The sequence below is a fragment of the Centruroides vittatus genome, unplaced genomic scaffold, assembly GCF_030686945.1.
Source record: "Centruroides vittatus isolate TY-2023 unplaced genomic scaffold, ASM3068694v2 contig_884, whole genome shotgun sequence".
Lineage (NCBI taxonomy): Eukaryota > Metazoa > Arthropoda > Arachnida > Scorpiones > Buthidae > Centruroides > Centruroides vittatus.
In genome coordinates, this window is record NW_027122576.1 from 230941 (window position 1) to 251767 (window position 20827).

Below are 20827 nucleotides of genomic sequence, written 5' to 3' on the forward strand. Positions count from 1 at the left end.
ATCCTCCATAATCAAACTTGGGATAGGTACTATAGTTCATGAGAGTTTAAAGCTTCATAAAATAATTTTATGTATTTAGTGAGAACTAATAATTGTTCATGAAATGGTGTATTAAAATAAAATATTTAAATAGATTTATACATTATCAGATGATGATATCTACAATTATTAAATTAAATATTACATATAATAATGTATAATTAACTGATTATCGTTACAAAATTTTGTTTCCTCACTGATAATATATTCAGATACAAGACTTTACACCAGGGATGGGGAATATGCGTCCTTATGTTGATATACATTTAATCCGCATGCGGCCTTTTGGGCTAACAAGCGTGGCCTTCTGCGGCCTGTGATGTAAATGTTGATATATATTTTTTAAGACCTTTATTTTTTTTATAGTTATTATACATAAATTTACAATACATACACACATTGTCTTTCTTTTATTACATAACTTTCAAATTACTTAGTGGCCTAAGCTTAGGGATAAAATGACAAAAAAAAACTTCAATGCGACCTCTATAAGGGACGATGAATTGTAATGTGGCCTTCATGAACAAAAAGGTTCCCTACTCCTGCTTTACACAGTATAGATTAGTGTTATAATCAAAATATTCCTTTGCATTTATATTAAAAATATGTACAGTATATATATTTATTTATTTATTTTAATGGCAGAAGTTATCCAATTTCATATATGTGAAACAATTGTTAGGTGCCATGGAGTCGCTGCCCACTGCTGGTGATCTGATGTTCAAACTGTTCTATCTTCTACTGCTTATGACAGTAGGTCACACTTCTTTGCTTCAAAAGTGTGCCTTTAAGCAACAGGGCAGGCTTGATGGCATTGGGATCACTTTTATTTGCCTCCCTGGCATCCAAAGGAGTCTTCTCTGCGCTCAGAGTTCAAATGCATCCAGTTTTTCCTCTGGTGTTTCCTAAGTGTGTATCTTTCAGACCCTACATAACAACAGGGATCTAAGTAGTCTGATCTTGGCTTTAGTGGTTACATTCTTATATAAAGTTGTGACATGGCTTTTTTCCCGGTATAATTCACCAAACACCAGACTATAGTAAAACAATAGACAATGTTAAATACAAATTTTTAGTGCAGTTTTTTTAACAGAGAAAAATGCTGTAGCAAATGGTGGGTTATTCCACATCTAATTGGACAGTCCACCGTTTGTTACAGTATTTTTTGTTAAGTATTGCGCTGTAAATTTGTATTTAAGGTGGTCTATTGTTTTAATTGTGTTAAAATTTACCCGTAAGTCATGGCATTAAAGATTACAAAAGAATATTACAATTACAAAGAACAATATAACACTACTCATTCATATCACACTTAATTCAACAACAGAATAAGCCGTGGCTTTTAAATAATGGTGAAAACTTTAGTAAAAGCATAAAATATTTAAATTACAGGTGAATCTTTTCACAATCGATTTATCATCATCAGCTGACGTAAGTTATTGAGGCGAATTTAAAGCAGATATTTCATATATAAATGTTTGTCCAAAGTGTTTAAAGTTAGATAAAAATTTCAACATTTTAAATTTAGACGCAGGAAATTGATAGTAATTTTTTCCGTTACCGTCGATACACGCAAAAACCTGCCGACTTAATTCACTTGTGATGTAGTTATAAACGCTGCCCCACCATCTGTTGAAAGTGACTCACGTTTTAGTATTCGCTTATTACATTTTTCCTCAGTTTACGTTAGTGTTTCGATCGGATTTTAAACACGAAACCAACCGAAAAACAATGGAATTATCATTTTATATTCAGGTTTGTGACTTCTAATTGTTATAAAACGGGAAATTTTAGTGTTTATTTTTTAAAAATAAGCCAGAAATTTACTCTAAATATAAAATAAATTTGTTTTGGGTTCGTTTAAAACTACTACTGACTAAATTCCAAACGAAATTTTTTCTGTATTGTCGACAGTTAAGCAATAACACTAGCTAATTGTCTCGTGGATTTTACCGTAAACGTGTTTTAAAATTTGCACCGTACATTAATATTAAACAATTGACGATTAACGGTATAAAATACAATTATTAGCAATTAAATTAGTGTTCACCTGTTTACCACAATGGTAAATAAGCTTAGAACAGAAATGGGTGCGAGAAATTTAAGATTAGTCGGGGAAAAAAATAAAAGGAATTTATTCTGTCCGTAGTCGCAGATTAGAAATTGTTTATGTGACAAAACGGGCGAGCGGATTGATTCAGTATTTTACTACTTTATTATATAAATAAAAACTTTTACGACTAGTTTGTAAATTAAAAGGTTTTACAAGGTCATCTCTTGTTGTTTAACGTATACGATGATTATTATAATACCCACTATGTCCACCATTGGTGGAAGGACAAAACCATTGAACGGGTTCGCGCCTGGCCACTTAGTCTCCGGGTTTATTATACGTTAATAATACCTAAATAGGGGTCAGTTTTCCGTAAAAGACACTACGGGGCATTCTCCTCGGTAGATGGCGCCAACTAAATAGTAATTAAAATATCTCTAGTAACAGATGGCGCCACACACTATTTTTGATTTTGAGTTAGTGTCATAGTGTTTTTTCTTAAATAGATTTTTATCATAATTCAACAAAATTATTCTTTTTAAAGCTTATGTCGTCGTTATATTTTTATTACATTATATAAATTTTATAATTTAAAATTATCGGATTTCCTTCCTGGTGCCCGTAACCTCCGGTTCGAGTGCCAAAAAAAATTGAGGAAGAGCCATTGCCAGCTTATTTTATTTTATTTTTATTTTTGTATATTTAAATTAAAAAAAAAAGGATTTAAAATACAAAACAATTATTTGTAAACAAATTTTTCGCAAAATTAAAAATTTATGCAACCAAAGTTTCGTTCAGAAAATGGTAATGTCTATTAGTAAGTTAAGCGATTTCATTTACAAATGAATTAGGAGTAACAATTGAAAAATAAATAAGCGAAGCGTCTCAATTTAGATTTACGAACGTTAATCATCGAGTGAGGAACATCGTCATGGCCCAATTTAATCTCCAAGGATATCTTTTACTAAAGTCTTCGGGTGGTAGGTACCGAAAACTTTTTCAGTAGTGTTTTTGATAGTGTATTAGTGTGGTAACGTTATGTGTTAAATTAGGATTGAGCATTTTGAAGCCTCCCAGGAAACTTTGGCTGGTTTATCGAAATGAAAACTGCCAACTTTTTTGCTATAAAAATGAGTTTGGGAGCGAAAATGGATGCAAGGCGCCATTGGAGATTATAAACCTTCAAAAGGCAGCCATAACGCCGCACGCCGAAGAAAATAATCGTTTTATTATCTAGTAAGTTACTTTTAATATTTAATATAAGATTTTATTCTTAGATTAGATTCGAATTAATATAGAAGAATAATAATTCGTGCTTATTTTTAGCTCCGAACAGAAAGAATATCACTTATTCGCGGATGATTACGAATCCATGATGCGATGGATTATCGACTTGCAGGTGGGTCCTACATCCAAAATCAACACAAGTAATAATTTATAGAGCAGAAAAGTCGATTTTTTTTCAATTCCTTCTTAATTCAGAGGAGGAGGGACGAATGGAACAATCAATTCAACACGGCACCCATTCGCTCGGATTACGAAGATACCAATTTTGAAAACAGAAACGAAATGCTACCAGTTAATTAAGTAATTATCTACATTTTAAGTTGAAATTACAATGATTTTATAATTTATATTAAATTTTAGAACAAAGAAGAAATGCAAATTGTACTTCACAATACCAAAAGAGCGGAAGAAAGATGTGAAATTAGAGCGAATTTTTGCTTTTCCGATTACTCGTCCGGTCAACTTGGCTCCTATAAATTCAACAGTAAGTTGTGATTCGCACGTTCTTTCTAATGCTGCGTGGGTTACCTGTACTATTTTGGGTATCCATTTGTTTGGAAAGAAGTAAAGTAGGACGAGGAAACTAGTCATGTGAGATTATCGTAAATATATATCAAAATTCTCAAACCGAAAATATGTATAAAAAGCGTAATTTACCAGCGGAACCGATAACTTGGCACAATAACGGGCTTAGTCTAAAGAAATTTGTTAATCGTGTCCTAGAAATAATAAAACTTGATTAATCTTAACCAGGAGGCAGCATAGCCGAGCGGTTAAGGTGACAGCTTACCGCTCCGAAGGACCAAGAATCGAATCTCGACGGGCCGAAAACCCTAGAACAGTGTTTCTCAAATTTTTTGGACCGCGACCCCCCTTCTGCACTTAAAAATTTCAAAGGACCCCCGAAGAATAAGTATGTGTCAAAAAACATCCCGAAGGTAGGGGGTTAGGCTCGTATTTAAATATTTATATTATTTTTATTATTTATATGTGCAATTTATTTAAGTAAAAATTATTTTATATATTTTTTATTTCTATTATTTCTAAACATGAATCCATAGTAAATTTATAAAATATTTGAAAAAAATTGATCTGGCATCAATTTTTCAGCGACCCCCCAAATATTTTTCGCGACCCCCACTTTGAGAATCACTGCCCTAGAAGGTGGATCATCGAGATAAGTCGGTCCCGCTCCTGCCCGAATGGATTTGTTTTAGAAAAAGGCCCACTTAGTGCGCACAGGGTGGAAGAGTTTAAAAAAAAAATCTTAACCACGTGTAGTTAAGATCGCAAATTAATGACATATATTACGAAGTATCAAACACAAATTCGTGTTAATAACAACCACTTGGCTTTTTCCACCTTTATTTAGTTGATACGGTACACGTTTCGGGCCTTATGCCCCTCATCAGTCAACAGTTCTTCCCCCAGTATGGCACTTGTACACGGTAAGTTTGGACATTACAAACTCGAGGATAAAAGTTATAAAATTCTTTTACATTTTGTTGTTCTCTTGCACTTCTTAGTTGATGGTTAATACACAGTACATTTTCAAAGGTCGTTCGAGCACTTTTGGCTCGTTTATGTTGAGACAGAATCCAGAAAATTTTTTAAAGGACAAATTTGTAGACCAACTTTGGGTATAAGTTTTAGTCTGAACTTTCCCCTGTTCAACAGGGGAAAGTTCAGACTAAAACTTATACCCAAAGTTGGTCTACAAATTTGTCCTTTAAAAAATTTTCTGGATTCTGTCTCAACATAAACGAGCCAAAAGTGCTCGAACGACCTTTGAAAATGTACTGTGTATTAACCATCAACTAAGAAGTGCAAGAGAACAACAAAATGTAAAAGAATTTTATAACTTTTATCCTCGAGTTTGTAATGTCCAAACTTACCGTGTACAAGTGCCATACTGGGGGAAGAACTGTTGACTGATGAGGGGCATAAGGCCCGAAACGTGTACCGTATCAACTAAATAAAGGTGGAAAAAAGCCAAGTGGTTGTTATTAACACGAATTTGTGTTTGATACTTCGAAGAATAATACAACACGGTTTCACAAAAATCGACATATATTACATTAAATAAGACTTCATCGTAAATCATTGATCACATAAGGAAAATGTTGATCGTTTACACTCTGTTTTCAGGTTTAATTTAATATTTTACAGATTAAAATTATTATAATAGAAGTATTTCAATTTCTACTGACAAAATTGTTTAGAAAGTAGATCATCAACTTCGTTACCTCAAGAGGAAGACGACGATACAACATCGGATGAAAGACAAAGAATAAATTCAGCTCCCGAAATCCAAACAGAAACAATACCAAAAGTATTGGAGGAATCAAACATCACTTATTTTCATCCCGAAGAAGAATGCGATGGGTTCGTACGAAATGCGTTTTTCTAATCCTCAATTATAATTACAATTTTTAATAAAAAATTACTTTGACAGTTCGATTTCTAGCGATTCTGCCGTCTGCACCAGCGATTATCACAGTGCCAAGATCCAAGAAATGGAAGCAGAAATGAGGTCAATTCAACAAAGATTTCATCGCATTTATTTATTAAAAAATTCGAATTTTAACAAATGGTTTCGTCGTTAGGATGACTCATAAAATACTATCTGAAGCGTTATGCCGCGAAGCCGCTTACAAATCGACGATGGAAAGATTGGAGGATTTGGTGGAAGAGCTGGAAGATAGAATGTCCCGTTTGCAAGGTGGAGTGGGATTTTGGAGGTAAAATTAAAGTTTAGACGATGGAAAGATATTAAGTAGTGTTTTCTAATGACTTTCCCGGCTGTTTTCTCTATAATACGGTAAAGTATTGCAATCGTGCCAAGTTTGATCCTCCAGGCTCTTTGCAAATTTCGAAGTTGTGAAACCTCCCGAATCCAAAAAAAGTAAAGGAGAAAAAATTTCGCGTGTTAATATTTCAGGATGGGGTGAAGATCGAGAAGAGAAACTTAGCATGGTAACTTATATATAAGGATCATTGATCCTACTAAACGTTGGACGACTGAACTCGAGGGGATGGAGAGATAGAGGAGTCTCGTCCATATCTGTAGTGGGATCTGGCTTAATGATAATTTTAAAGTTATTTATAATAAAATATCGTAACAGATGGGCTACACACAATTTTAACTTTGTGCTGATGTGTATTAGTGTTTCTTAAACATAAATATTTTACTCGAGAATGGTCATGTAACCCGTTGTTGGATTCTTTTAGATATCTTTCAGGAGATAAGACTTTGGTGAATTTCCGAAAATTAGAAGAAAAATGCCAAATTTTAAAAAATCACAACATATTCTTAAATGATGAAATTCTCAAATTAATTAGAATGTTACAACAAGAGCAATTTCGTTTCCAAACCAAAGAAGTGTAAGTTATTATTTTTTAATAATTTAAATATGCCTTATTACATATCTATTTTAATCTATTATTTTGTTTAATTTTTAAAATAATTACTGTATATATACATATATATATATATTCAAAATTTAAAGTCTTCATTTTAATTTCTAGTCAAATTCAAGATATAAAAAACCAAATAGAACAGATGAAACGAGATTACGTTTTCTTATTCCTGTCATCGATTCGAATATTTTACGGAGATGGACCCGAAACTACCGAAGTTTATTTGTACGGCGGATCCAGGGTTCGAGTTTTTTTTCTAATTTTAAATAATATTAATAACAGATGGCAGCACTGAGGACGTTAATTTTAGTGCTGCCATCTGTTATTAACCTCGGCAATTTCTAAACTTCTCTAGTAATTTTTATTGTTACAGCATAAAGTAAGAGTGTTATCTTTACTAGAAGAAGCGAGAAAAATAAATAAAGATTTACCCACTTACGATTGGTAATACGAGAAATTAAGGTTTATATTTTAAAAATCATTTTTTGGGAGTAAAAATACTTTTTTGTTTTTTTAGTTTAATTAAGCCCTGTTACGTTGACCCTATGGGATTCGAGTACTGTTTTACTGAAGAAAGCGTCGTCTTACATTATATTTGCTCCTTGCTGTATACTCATTACAGTAAACAGCTTCGATCGTACGAGAAACACGTCAATGCCTGGAATAAATATTGCAAGCAAGGCGAAAAACTATGCATAAAAGTAATAAATAACTCGGGTACTGTTTCATATTTTATTAACTGTGTTGCAATATCAACTGTATTTGATTTTTAATGCAGAAGGAAGTAAAGTTTCTGGTCAGGAAAGGTGTTCCGGATCACTTAAGGAAAACTGTTTGGAGACAGTTTTATAGGGATAAAGTTCAAGATATCATAAAAGAAAAGGGGCCCTACTATTATAAAACCTTAGTAAACACTGTAACAGAATCGCAGGCGAGTAAATACGAAGGACACTATAGAATTAATTTACACTTTTCTATCCTTTAACTTAACTGTACTTTTATTTTAGATTATTTTGTACCATAACAGACAAATTGCTTTGGATTTATTGCGTACTATGCCCAATAATACACGTTTTTCTACGCCGAAATCTGAGGGTGTAATCCATTTTTTATTCTTAATTTTTAGGATAAGAAGCGAGTAATGTATGCACTTAATTTTTTAAAAAATCCTGTATATTTTAGGTGATTAAACTGGAGGAAGTATTGCTGGCCTTTTGCCTCCATAACCCTTATCTAGGATATTGCCAGGGGATGAATTTTTTAGTTGGGATGTGTTTACTGATATTTGAACCCGAAGATGCATTCTGGTAATTTTACTATTGAAAATGAAAGCTCGTTTCTTCATATATTTACCGAAAATGTAATTCTGAAGAGAATCTTGAATTTTTTCAGGTGTTTGGTGGCGATAACGGAAAAGTTTTTTCCTGCTACTTACTTCGATCAGAGTTTAATCGGTGCACAGGCCGATCAGGAAGTTTTGAAAGATTTAATTAAAGAAAAATTACCGAATTTATACCGTCACCTATCAACTTTGGATATCGATCTTCGTACCGTAACGCTTAACTGGTTCATGTCGATATTCTTCGATTGTGTACCATTCGAGGTAATGACGACACAATTATATATTCTATACAGTAAATATACTTAATTATTTTATTAATTAAAATATTTCCTAAATACAATATGTACATTACTATTTCACAATGATCGTATTTACGAGGAATGTATACAAGCAACTTATATACAACGTAATCACAATAGGCTGTACACTCTAGGATAAGGTTAGGGATGATTAAATCCCACGAGGTTTTTTTTAATGTAAAAAAATGTTAATAAATTATCAAATGTTTTGAGATAAACCTTCGATATTTAAATGTCCATTTTACAATTTTTTCGTATTTTAATGGCGAAGGTAAATCCTATTGCATGATTAAACATTACGTGTTTGGCACTCATAAATAAAAAAAGCGGGACGATAGAGGTAGAACCTGTTACCTTCTCGGCCTTATCTTCATTTCCACTTTCTTTAGTTGGATCCATTCGTGACTGTCGATGTCGTACCAAGTCAGTCCGATTTTATATTTGCCGTTAATGTTGACAAATTGACAGTGATTATACCACCATCCGCTAGAGTAATACATGGCGCAGTTGGTGTTACTGGCGTCGTTATCTCTGTCGGAGGTGCTGAACTCCATGCTGTTATGGTACTCTAATGCGTTACTGGCGTTACCGCTGTATGCACCGATGGCTAATCTGTAACCGTCGTGTTCGCTCATAACCAGGAACATGTTATATTGGGCGTATTTGTAACGGCCGAACATATCCCACATGTCGATACGAAGGGTGTAATTGTCGCTGCTTGTCATTAAGTGAAGCGCTTCGTTTCCTATCCAGTACTCGTTTTCTGCATCTCCAAATCCCGCTTTGTACGCATCCCACTTGCGATCGAATTGGACCTCCCCGTTTTGTCGTTTCTGTATAATTGTCCACCGTCCTCCGTCAGTTTTCGTATCACAGAACACTTCTTTCGGATCCGAGAGCCCGGGGATGTGGATCAGATTCACTTTACTCTCTTTGCTCTCGACCGAGGAGCAATCTGGATTTAAAAATTAATCGTAATTAGTTTACATAAATTTAAATTATGATTAAATTAGTTACATTAGTGTAATGTAATATGTAATTACCTCTGGGAAGTCTTCGAACGAACTTCTTAATCTGCTTCTCCAAATTTTCTTCTCTCTGCTCGACAGATGGCAGCAGGGAATTAACCTTTTCTACTTCCTCCGTTAATGCTTTCTGCTGATTCTTCCATTGATTTGTAGCATCCGTGTCGACTTTCAGGCGAAGTTCTGCATAAACTCGATCGATTCTTCCTTCCAACGTCTTAACTCGATTTTGTAGCAGTTCAGACTTGAGAGTTTTGCACGATTGCAAAGTGTGATTCAGCAGTTCCGTCTGAAGCAAAGTTAATTCGATATGGTTCCTTTGACTTTGCAGCTGGTTCAGAGACATGTCTTTTTTTAACATTTTCAACATGTCCCGGTGGTTCGACTGTTCTTGTCGAATCACCTGGAAGGAAGACTGGATCTGTGCCACGTTAAATTCTAATTTGGACACTTCTTTCTGAAGCTCTCCTATGTTATTTCCGTATTCTCCTTCGATAGTTTCCAGCGCTTCGAACAGTTGCATGGTGGACGAATGCAACTTATCTACTCCACCCGCCGTCTCGGTCATGTTAATTATGGCGGCGCTGTTTTTCCCCGTCGTGTCTTCCATTTTGTTTACACTCTCCAAAACTTCTCCGACTTGACGTCTGAGAATTCCTTGTTCTGTTTGCAGAGATCTCGATTGGCTCTTCAGGTGATCCGAATTTTTCTTCAACTGTTCCACCGTCATGTTTAAGTTTTTATAATTGGTCCGCAGGGAATCCATTTCCTTCTCGTTAGCAATTTGGCTTCTTTCTAAACTTCTCAAGATTTCCTTCATCTTCGATAACTCGGACTTTATGTGTCTGTGGTGTCTGTGACGGTGCATGTTTTCTTCTGAAATTAATTCAAAATAATAAACGATTAGCCCACGGGAAATATGATATTTGTTATAATAAATATAAATTCGTATATACTAACACTTACCATGCCCATTATACTCGTGCTCCTCACCCATTTTATAAAATTCGATTTCGTTATTCTAAAGGAAACAAAAGGGAATAAATTTACTTAAAATAATCGAATATATTATTATCGTGTTTGGAATTTTCAAACAAGTTTAAGTAGAGACGACTTACCTTTTTGTTCAGCACCTTTTGCCTCATTGAATCCAGGTCCTCCACCTGAAAAACAACAGATGGCCAACGTAAAAATCGGGACAATCGAATGTCTACTTGATGTATATACAAAGTTACTTAAGGCATTTCAAGGTGAACCGTAACACATTTACTCGATTTAAAAATATTTCACGATTCATTTAGAGTTATAATTTATATTTTCCTTTAATTTCGACCCTTTTTTTTAACTACTCAAATGCATAAAAGGGGGAGGGCAATTTGTAATTTCGTACGAGCGTGTCTCCCAGTGCAGATATCAGAGGGGCACTTTGCAGCGAATTTTAAAGCGAACGAGTGGCAATAAAAATACAAAATTTATTCTCTCGCTGCCGATATTAAATATTCTTTGGCACATTTTCTTAGCGGGGAGTCGTCGATAGAGACAATCAGACCCGATAGGGACTTGTGCCAAGTTTAGTTGCACGAAAGCAAGTAACAGTTGAGGCCAAGCCCCAGGGCTAAATTCCGTTCTGCACCTGTCGTTTTTACAGTAGCTATTCTCGATCGACGTGTATACGTCGAAAAAAAGGAGGAATTTCTAGGACCGCGTAAAATATATATAATAAACTAAGAAAAAAATATATCTATTTTTACGACGCGTCATTATTAAAATCTATAAGTTAAATTATTTTTCTAGTTACCTGCTGGTCTAAGCGCTGATTGTTCAGTGCCAATCTCTGCATTATCTTTCTCAGCTCGGCAGCATCTTGTTTCAGTTGGATTAAACCCGCGTTTTCTCTTTCCTGGGAGGCAACCATCTGATCGTAATCTCTTCTGAGAGCTCGAAAGTCCGATTTCAAAAGTTCCAGATTGGAATGGAACTTCTGAAGTTGGTTCAAGCCACTGGAGACGTTGAGAACCGCCGCCACTTCTCGTATTTCGGATCTCAGCTCGTCTACTTTCCTCTGAAGCCATTTAGTAGTGATTTGGGTAGTCCTCAGCTGTCCGAAAACCACGTTGCTCTCCTCCTGTCTGGCTTGTAGAGTGGAAACCTCTTGTCTGAGATGCTGTAGCTGATTTCTCAGAGTGGTAGTTTCGGTTCTGATATCGGTTACGTCGGCACTCCCTCTGGTTACTGGAGATTTAACAATTTCACTAAGGCTACGTTTCAATTCCTTCAACTGTAATTCCAAATTTTCCAGTCCGTCGTTAGGCGACTTGGCACTTAGTAACTTCTCTAATTGCCTAATTGTTTCTTGGTCTTCCGCGTGTTCCTTTTGTAGTATGGTCAACTGGCTCTGCAAGTCGTTGACCAAACGGGCTAACTGCCTGGTGTTGCCGCTACCATCGGCCGAAATAATCGTCCAAACGGCCAAGCTGGATATTACGTACAACCACCTCAACATCCTTTCGCGCTCTTTCATACTAACTGGTCCGGTCAGTCGGTCTCGTTCCTTATATAGCGGAAAGGAGATGGTCGACAGCTGCCTGATGATGCCCCAGCTGGAGGCACGTGGCTAGCAGATGCTTCTGCTCTCCCTGCGCGTGCCTGGCTGCCGATCTGGATTGGGACTCCTCCCCTTTCTTAGCAGTTTCCGAACTAGTCTAAAGAATAGAAATTAACTGTTGTCAATAGTACTCTGCACGTATAATGCGGGTTCTTATCTAAAGTAACCGCTCGTCCGCTAACCTTTCCGGCTCGATAAATCGGATACGAGTAATTATAATAAAATTTCCTACGTAACGATTTTAATAGCCGAATTTTTCCCCGACGCTCCTAATGAATGCGCGCATTCATCGGGAGCGTTAATTGACGATTACACAATACCGGAGCGGAGTTTTATTGAAAAATGGACAATTAAAACGAACTTCCTTCAGACCAAGGATATAGATATTCGTAGATAACCACAGTATTTGTCAAGGGCTGCTGGTACCCTTAGCTTCGTTCAACCAAGGTCAATCGCTCTTAGTGGCAGGTGTGCGCCAGCTCTTGCATTCAGCGACAGCCTGCCTCTGAAGTCAGTTTTTTCCTATCTGAGGCACGCGACAGTTAAGTCTTCGACTAGATAAAGCATCTTAAAAGCGGATCTGTTTAAAAAACACGCATGAAATTTGCATTATTGCAAGTTGATGCGCATATTTCACCTCTGACAATGTCCCCGCTCGTAGAATAAATCACAGTTTTACTCTGTTAAGTACGCTACTAACTGTCGATGGAATTAAACGATAAAATTAGATATCGGCGCGGTTTCTTACATACAATTGCTAGATTGTATTTAATAATCAATTAGAATTGATAAAATCCGATTGGAAGTAAAAAATAGATGTAACACGGGAAATCTTAAGAGGTTTAGATGTAAGAAATGAGGATAAATAATCCAATCCTAGGCATGTTTCTCCTCCCTGTTTTCGTGTTAATGTGATAGGTATATAAAAATACTCGTTGGGTCAGTTTTTTGGCAAGTTTTGCCTTTCATTCATTTCTGGACTACTCGTTAAGAAGCGCCGCTTAATTTACTAAAGATAAAAAAGAATTTCGCAGATGCCACGTTGTAAAAATCTTTACCGAAGATCCTGAATTTTTTGATAATTCTCGCGGGTGTTGTTTTTCTTTAATCTCCGTCTGACCCGCCAAATAGTTTTACGCTGAGATATCGAATTTTCCGAGATGCAAATGCGGCAGACTGAGCCAAAAACCGATACGTTGATTGGGTTGGATGTGTGGCCGCAGATGGTAACGCGGTCCAAGTTTAAAAATGTTTTACAATGCAGTTTGGAACGGTTGTCGAGGGGTCGACTCAACAATGAGGCGCGTGTCCCAGTCACGTGGCTATTATGACGTCACGGCCAGCTGGAGTCGGAGCGGAGAACAAATTGTAATCTTGAGGAGGGGTGTTGAGGCAGCTGCCGTCCAGGTGGTGTGGCTGCTTTTGTCTGGTTTTTGTGGCTCCGGTTCGTTCGCCTTATCTGAAGAAATAACAAGAGGGTGAACTAAAAAAACTAGACAGGGAAATACGATTGTTTTTGGCGTGCGTAGATACATAGTAATAGGAAGGTCGTTGCATGTTCCTTTGCATGATACGAACCAGTAGAGTGTTTTATCAAAATCTTTTCGTTAATTGAATTCCTCGTTTCTTTTTCCTTCCCCTCGTTCCTATTGTTTGTGTTCGTTACACTTCCTCTTCGTCCCGCCACACCACAAACATCCGAATGCTCGCGATTTATATTCGTCGGTTACTTCGAACTCGCTACATTGTTTCCAATGGCGAACAAATTATCTACTTGGCCGAGATGAGTTATTGCTGGTGGCATCCGAGCGAAGCAACTCGAAAAACGCAAGCCACTTTAAAAAGTTTTCCCGGAGAAAAAAAGAAAAATCTATGAATATTATTATTTCTAAATAAACTGTCAAGTCAGCTGAAATGTTCCTTACCGATGTTACTTGGAGATTTGCTGCGAAAATCGATCGAAATTCCAATATATATAGAAGTAGGTAGGTGCGAGGTTGTCCACTCGAAACAAACGAGAAACGAAATCGCTAATGTAGGGAAAAAAATGAATACACGTCAAGTAACGAGTGTGATTATTTATTTTACTTTCAGCTTTCATTGCAGACCTTGAGAACCGAATTCTTGATATCCTTGAATAGTTATATCACAGATGATATCGTTAGACGTTGTCTAATTGTAAAGTAACAAGCGTACATTTATGTAATTAAAAGAAGGATGCGTACCCAGAGCGTTAATTATTAAAAAATCTCTAGAATTATTTGGTTTGAATGAGGGAATTACTAATTTAAATGTTCGTTTTGTAACCGGTCTACTCGGTTGTTACCTTTTTTATTTTAATAACTCGACGAGGTAGTTACGCTTTATTAAAAGAACTCTACACGACCACTCGTGTTCGGTGCAAACAAATAAGAAGATTCTTTGGAAACTATCAACTGGCAAGCACATATATTAAATTTAACAAGGCCGTACAACGATTTCTTTGTAAAGGGAAATCTCTCTCGGATACTTGAATAGCTTGGAACATGCGTTGTCTATGCGGTATAGTGTATCGTCTGCGTTCTCTATCAAAGGATAATATGATCGTTGGGGGATCTGGTGGACACGTGGCAACTAGGACAATGCCAGATGGTCGCTCCACCTGCCCCCTTATGGGGAGTATAAAGAGACCAGGTGGTTCGTGCTCTATCTACAGTAAATACCAGCCTTTCAACTTCCTACTAGCTCGCCATCCCTTCTGACCAATTGAGAAATTTGTTTGTTAACTGCAGCAATTTTAATAAAATAAAATAAACACCAGGCAATTTTTCTCGGCTCTAACACTAAACAAGTAAAATAAATAAAGAAAGAAATCGGTTAAGATTCGGAGATACGTCCATATCACGTATTACTTCGGTTAAACGTAACGACGAGGTTGCGTAATAACGAGGGTCGCTTTTCTAGGATAAACAGGAAATAAATGAGTTTAAATTCGACATCTGCTCTTACACATCAGATTATCTTCGGAGGCAGATGTCTTTCAATTGGTTTCCAACCCTTGCCATCAGGGGGAAAATTCCGACAGTTCTGGCCAACGTTACAAGTTTGCTTCGTATCTGAACCAGAAATCACACCTGCCATCCCTTACGGGTAAAAACAGATGCTATCTACTCCACTACACTCGTATACTATACACTACGTGTAAAAATAAACGTGTTAATTTTATTTTGGTTAATTGTTAAGCGCGCGCGTATCCATCAATTAGCTGGTGTCCCGTTGAGAACTGTCAAAGTACAAATCACAACACTTTGTTGTGATTTGTAACACAATATAATTGGCTTTCCCTTATGAGTGGGCGTACTTAATGAAGAAAACTTTAAAAATAATTAAATAAGATTAATTTAATTAGGTAAATTAGTGTACAAAATCTAATTGTTTATCCGAAAACACAGCTTTTTTTTTTTTTTTTTTTTTTTTTTATTTATTCTGGCATTTCTAGTAAGGCGATAACCTTTAACATTTCGACCCTTGTTACGGTAACCTTCAATGCGTTTCTAACGAAGGTTATCGTACCAAAGGTTAACTTACGAGGGGCCATTTTATCTAAAATTGACAAATTATATGTCCGACGAATCATTAATAAGTAGTTCGAATTTGTTTTCGTTTTTTTACCACGTTCTTTCGTGTACACGTCTATTTGTTTAATGATCTTCTTTACACCATTAAAATAATTGTTTAAATACCTTCATGAATAAAATTCCACTTAGATTTGACTTATTTAGAAATGATTTTTAATGTCAGAAATATTTTCTATATATTTTTTTTCTATTTTAATTCAAAGGGACATCCAATTTCGTCGCCATGTTTCTGATAAAAATATGAAAAAAAATTAATGGGTTTAATTATTTTTATACTGTTTTAAATTATAAGAAGTAAATTTCATACGAGAATTCAATTAAATCGATTAAAGAATTTTTTTAAAAAATTATTTATTTATTTTAATGGTAATAAAGTCGGCCATTTTGCATCTTCCTTGGGGCATGGAAGAGTGAAATTCCGAGATGATGGTTGTATCGAAATAATAAAAATAACTAAGAGCGGTGGTTAATGCTGTCAAACCATTATTCAAATGAACGTTATTTTTTAGTCTGGTTTTTACTTTCCTTAATAATAATGCCGTAAAACCTTAAGCGGCAGACTTCTTCAACATTAGAAAGTCTGTGCGCTTTTTATGCTTATTACTTGTGGATTCAAATGATTAATTTTGACTTGTTATCGCTATTACATCTTACATTGATAATGCTTTTTGAAATGTTTTTATGTCTAATGATTCCGGTTAAATCTCTGAAAATTTTTGTAGAATTTAGTGCAATTCTTAACAAAGTCCGATGTAAACTTGGATTTTACCAAGGGCTTTTGGACTTTTCCAAGAGACTTAGACTTTCTTTGATTTTTTTTTTTTTTGGACATATTTTAGAATTTTCTCTTCATTCTTAAAATTCCAAAGGTATTGATTTTTTATCCCATTATTCTCTGTGGTCTAGTTTCGATTTGAGTATCATTTTTCAAGTTTGTATAAAACATGACTAGAATTTATTTTGGAAGCAGCTGGTTATATATCTGTTATTCTCTCCAGTTCTGGTCCTTGAACTGTGTTTCTACTGTTCTTCAGAATATTTATGAATTGTCTCCAGAAAAAAAAAACGAAGTGTTCGCTTCGTGTTACATCTCTTATCAACGCCAAATTTTCCATGAAATGTTGAAAAAAATCACACTTCAACATCCGAAATAACGTTAAGTTTTGAAATTAGCTGCATAAATTAATATTAATTAAAATTTAAATAAAAAAATAAGGCTATATTTCAATGTCAATAAAAAATATATCATTATTTTTAATTATTGCGGAAGTCTAATTATCGCGGGAAATACAAACACATATACTTTAATACATACAAACTACGCATACATATATGTATCTATTATATAAAAAATTATATATTTATAGAAGGCCTGCTCGGACGTCGGTTTTTTGGGCTTTAGAGGGGCCCGGGCTTTTAGATTTCTAAGAAAATTTGATTTAGAAAAATCCCTGTTTGTAAATATTTTAAGGCCCCGATAGTAACTTTTCCCCAGGCCCCACAAAACCTCCAGCCGGTCCTGTATATATTTTGTATATTATCGGTTATATTGATGTGGGAAGAAATTCTATTGTGATAGGACACGTCCTAATTGTAAATAAAATAAAATAAATAAATAATAAATTAAAATTTTTAAAAGAAAAATAGCAAATTATAAGAAATAAGGCTTTTTATTCTCGTTAAATATAATAATATTCGTTTTAAAGTGGGTGGATGCGACATTTTTAATGATTTTTCTGTACAATAAATCATTAGGTTTTAGAAAGGAGTGCGACTGATGGACAATATCCCGAAGGCAAAGAGTTAAGTAGGAATTCGTTGATTTAAATACTCCTCACAGATTGTCGTTAGAGTACTTCATTTATTATTCATCCCTCTGTTAATCTTGGTTGCACGTCACAATAGCGACTGTCAAAGTTCCGCTCGATTTCTAATTCAGATTAATAAGCTTAGTTTTACTAATGAATTCTCTGGGGACATCATCAAAATCCGTTTACAAAGGCTATAATCAGATTAGATTTTCATAAAAAATTTACATTTAAACACCATATTAATTCTCTATTATGCCATTATGCGAGATTACTATTTTGTAATTAAATTTTACCGTTGAAATGCGAATTTACTGCACATTAAAACTGTGATGCCAATGGTTAAACACAAGAAGAAATTTATTAATATTGTAATTATGTATGTTGTAACACAGATATGTACCATTGTTGTGATTGCAATACGTAATAAATAGAATTAAACGATAGAAAAAAATGAGGGTACAATCTTTTTGTCAAGGGTATAGAAAGCGACTCATTAATTTCATTCTCCATCACCATTTGTAGTGGGCCATTTATAGGTGTCCACTTATACAGCAATTTCCGGTAGACTTCACGCCTGATATGCGCCAGCCTAAGATTAGGGTTAAGTGGTTGTACTTGCCATCTGGAAGTGGGCCTCATTTTGCTCCATATTATCCAGCTGGACAACTCGTGTGTGGAGGATACGCTGACGAGAGCAAGGGTCATTAGGTACAAAGATTGCTGTAACTATCACACAGATGGTTTGGTAAACTAAAACTAAGATACCGATCGATCGAGTCGATACAGGCTATCTTTTTTAGATAAAATATCGAATAATTTCGTTTTATTATAATTTTTTCTATTCAGAAGTACTCTTCTATTCACTGGAAGCCTAAAAAGCATTATAATCATTTTATTTACACGTAATTAATCAAGAGCAATGCGTAAAGATCTCAGAGCCGGATCTAAAAGTGCCATCTGGATCTGAGTTGAAACGGGCCATTAAAATGTCTTCCATAGAACAATAATAGACAGTACGTAACCTTAAAAGACCCCTATCAATTTGCCACTATTTTTATAGTCCTTTTTTACAATGTTGGCGGCATCATTAAAAGCGCCCTACACCACTACTAAAATATATAATCTATTGGGCCAGTCTACCCAACTATCGAATTCCTAAATTTATTTTTCGAATTTTCGAGGATTATTTTTTAAAAAGTAGAATCGACTAGAGTAAGAAATTTTTAGAATTTATTTCGTTTATTAACGTCCATTGCCACTATTGTTTGGGACAATTGAAACTAGTGTCCGATTTGTTATGTTAATTTCAAATTTGCATCTATGGATTCGAATAATTTTAGGGTATTTGCAGAATTGTTTAAGAACTAAACAACTTATAAAATTTCTTAAAATTTGTTATAAGTTTTTGCTTTAAAAGAAATATAAATTGTCAGAATGATTAATGGATCATTTCCCTAAAAAATGCAATTTTGAGAGGAAAAAATTCCCTTTAAATCCGTTTTACCGTTTCCATTTAATCAATCATTTTTTCATTTTTATTTTTCGGCGATTCAATTTACATGAATATATTCAAATAATACGTGAAAAATCTGCATACATTTTAATAGATATTTTCCTCTTAAAAATTTAACGCAGTGTAAATCTGATAAGAGCAAATCTAATTAAGTTCCTCCATGTTAAAAAAAATATACCAAAACTAGCGGGACACGGTCGTGTTTACTTATGTACAAAGATACAAAAATGAAGGCGCGGTAATAAATTATTATTAATTCAAAATTTACATTAAGATACTGTACTTTATTGAAGTCGCAAATGACTTACTAATTTACGACAACGGCGGCCATTATCTCGTTTCGTTCTCGTTTCATTAAATATTTGAATACAGTCCGCGAGATTTAATTACTATGAATCTCAGTTAAGGATAACGATTTACACACGTACTTAACCGTAAATGTTAGCGTAAATAATTCATTTTCCAGCTCTCAACTCTTTTAATTAATATTACCCGATAAATTTGCATACATTAGCATAATTTGCGTAACCACCCGTGGCGTTAATGAGTGCTTTCTTTCACTGTATCTCTGTTAACCATCAAACAATTACACAACCGTACGTATACGTAATATATAAACCAAATACAGTATACTTATAGTATACTGTATATTACCAGGGGTGACCCTACCTTGTCACGATAGAAGCCATAAACTGCATCCTATTTTATACAAAACCTATATACAGTAGGCCTTAATAAGGATCTAGAAGAACCTCGTGCGGCTCGCGAGCTAGTTTGGCCACGTGGGTATATACCAGGGGCGGCCAACAAGTCGATCGCGATCGACAGGTCGATCGCCAAGCCAATTTTGGTCGATCGCTAGCGATGTCTTGACTTAATATATTATATTTGTAACCGAACGCAACTGTATGCATGCTGTTATGACTCGACTCATAAGCAGTGAGTGCACTTCGTACTGAAACAGTGTATAAACATAGTATGTATTTCACACTCCCCCCTCCTCACTTAGATTATCCTATGACAACAAGTCGATCGCGACACATTTTTACGATAAAAAGTAGATCTTATGTGCACAAAAGTTGGCCACCCCTGGTATATACCATACACCCGTACTATTAGCAGAGATGGATGGATTTAGATTAATTATTAATTATGGATTATGTTTCTGATGTGTTATTCTAGACTTTACTTCGTATCTGGGATTGCTTCTTATTGGAGGGGCCCAAAGTTCTGTTCCGTTTCACCTTAGCCATACTCAAGATGCAAGAAGAGGCCATACTCAAGAAGAAAGACACAGTTTCTGTTATGAGACAATTGAAGGCATGCGCAAAATTCTGTTACAACGTCGACGATTTGGTAAAGGTAAATTTGCAATCGATCAATATTACACAACGCCGATTCTTTTCATTAAGTTAGCAATTACTTGCCCGTTTGTGAGATTCTATCTTATATAATTATATCCGGTGTTAATGGTTGTAGTCGCGTGATGTTTTTGGAAAAAAGATTACCCCGCGCCGATCACGTGACTTCAAAAGGTTACAAGAAATTCATAGCGCCATCTAGTAAGGTATTTTAAAATTATAGATCACATTTCTAGAATAACACTAGCGAATTTTTGTTTTTACTTTGTTATTTTTCATTACGTTAAAAATAAGTTTAAAGATTTTTATAGAATTAATATAAATCTTGGGTATATTGTAGTAAATTGTATGTGAATGGATGAGTGGAGGGATGATCATAAAATCTTCAAGGACAAGTCTTCCGTCATGTGGAATGCATTTTAATGTTAACCTTGGCAGAATGATAACATCTTAAT

At 35.1% G+C, this 20827-nt stretch overlaps 2 protein-coding genes across 7 annotated transcripts in view; one reads left to right on the forward strand and one right to left on the reverse strand.

Moving 5' to 3' along the window:
- Positions 1-20827, forward strand: part of LOC136983625 (TBC1 domain family member 2B-like) — a 129563-nt gene that overhangs the window by 103457 nt on the left and 5279 nt on the right. Inside the window, exons 2-19 of one of the 5 annotated variants that reach the window (XM_067280421.1) lie at positions 1725-1794; positions 2987-3072; positions 3145-3328; positions 3419-3491; positions 3575-3670; positions 3740-3863; positions 5602-5764; positions 5835-5912; positions 5986-6120; positions 6611-6763; positions 6908-7040; positions 7173-7243; positions 7317-7500; positions 7578-7730; positions 7807-7896; positions 7982-8106; positions 8192-8402; positions 20194-20373. In XM_067280421.1, coding sequence (XP_067136522.1) covers positions 3024-3072; positions 3145-3328; positions 3419-3491; positions 3575-3670; positions 3740-3863; positions 5602-5764; positions 5835-5912; positions 5986-6120; positions 6611-6763; positions 6908-7040; positions 7173-7243; positions 7317-7500; positions 7578-7730; positions 7807-7896; positions 7982-8106; positions 8192-8402; positions 20194-20373 — 2202 coding nt within the window. In that variant the 5' untranslated portion in view covers positions 1725-1794; positions 2987-3023. Of the gene's footprint in view, positions 1-1548; positions 1795-2986; positions 3073-3144; positions 3329-3418; positions 3492-3574; positions 3671-3739; positions 3864-5601; positions 5765-5834; positions 5913-5985; positions 6121-6610; positions 6764-6907; positions 7041-7172; positions 7244-7316; positions 7501-7577; positions 7731-7806; positions 7897-7981; positions 8107-8191; positions 8403-20193; positions 20374-20827 lie in introns of those variants that run through there. The other 4 variants (XM_067280424.1, XM_067280422.1, XM_067280420.1 and 1 more) reach the window with 4 other exon arrangements.
- Positions 8439-14090, reverse strand: LOC136983626 (protein scabrous-like). Of its 2 annotated transcripts, XM_067280425.1 has the most exons (6): positions 13996-14090; positions 11264-12167; positions 10584-10628; positions 10432-10486; positions 9484-10341; positions 8439-9395 (listed from the first exon to the last, which is right to left on the reverse strand). In XM_067280425.1, the coding sequence occupies exons 2-6, from the start codon at positions 11984-11986 to the stop codon at positions 8791-8793; spliced, it is 2286 nt and encodes a 761-aa protein (XP_067136526.1). In that variant the 5' UTR covers positions 11987-12167; positions 13996-14090; the 3' UTR covers positions 8439-8790. The 2 variants fall into 2 exon arrangements, with proteins under 2 accessions (XP_067136526.1, XP_067136527.1); XM_067280426.1 differs by lacking the exon at positions 13996-14090 and having other exon boundaries at positions 11264-12204.

Bases quoted from the DNA above. Each gene is read 5' to 3' on its own strand.
- LOC136983626 (XM_067280425.1), bottom strand. From the start codon at position 11,986: ATGAAAGAGCGCGAAAGGATGTTGAGGTGGTTGTACGTAATATCCAGC. The intron at 10,487-10,583 runs GTAAGTCGTCTC...TGTTTCCTTTAG, and splicing joins AAAAGGTGCTGAACAAAAAG to AATAACGAAATCGAATTTTA. The intron at 9,396-9,483 runs GTAATTACATAT...TTTTAAATCCAG, and splicing joins CGTTCGAAGACTTCCCAGAG to ATTGCTCCTCGGTCGAGAGC.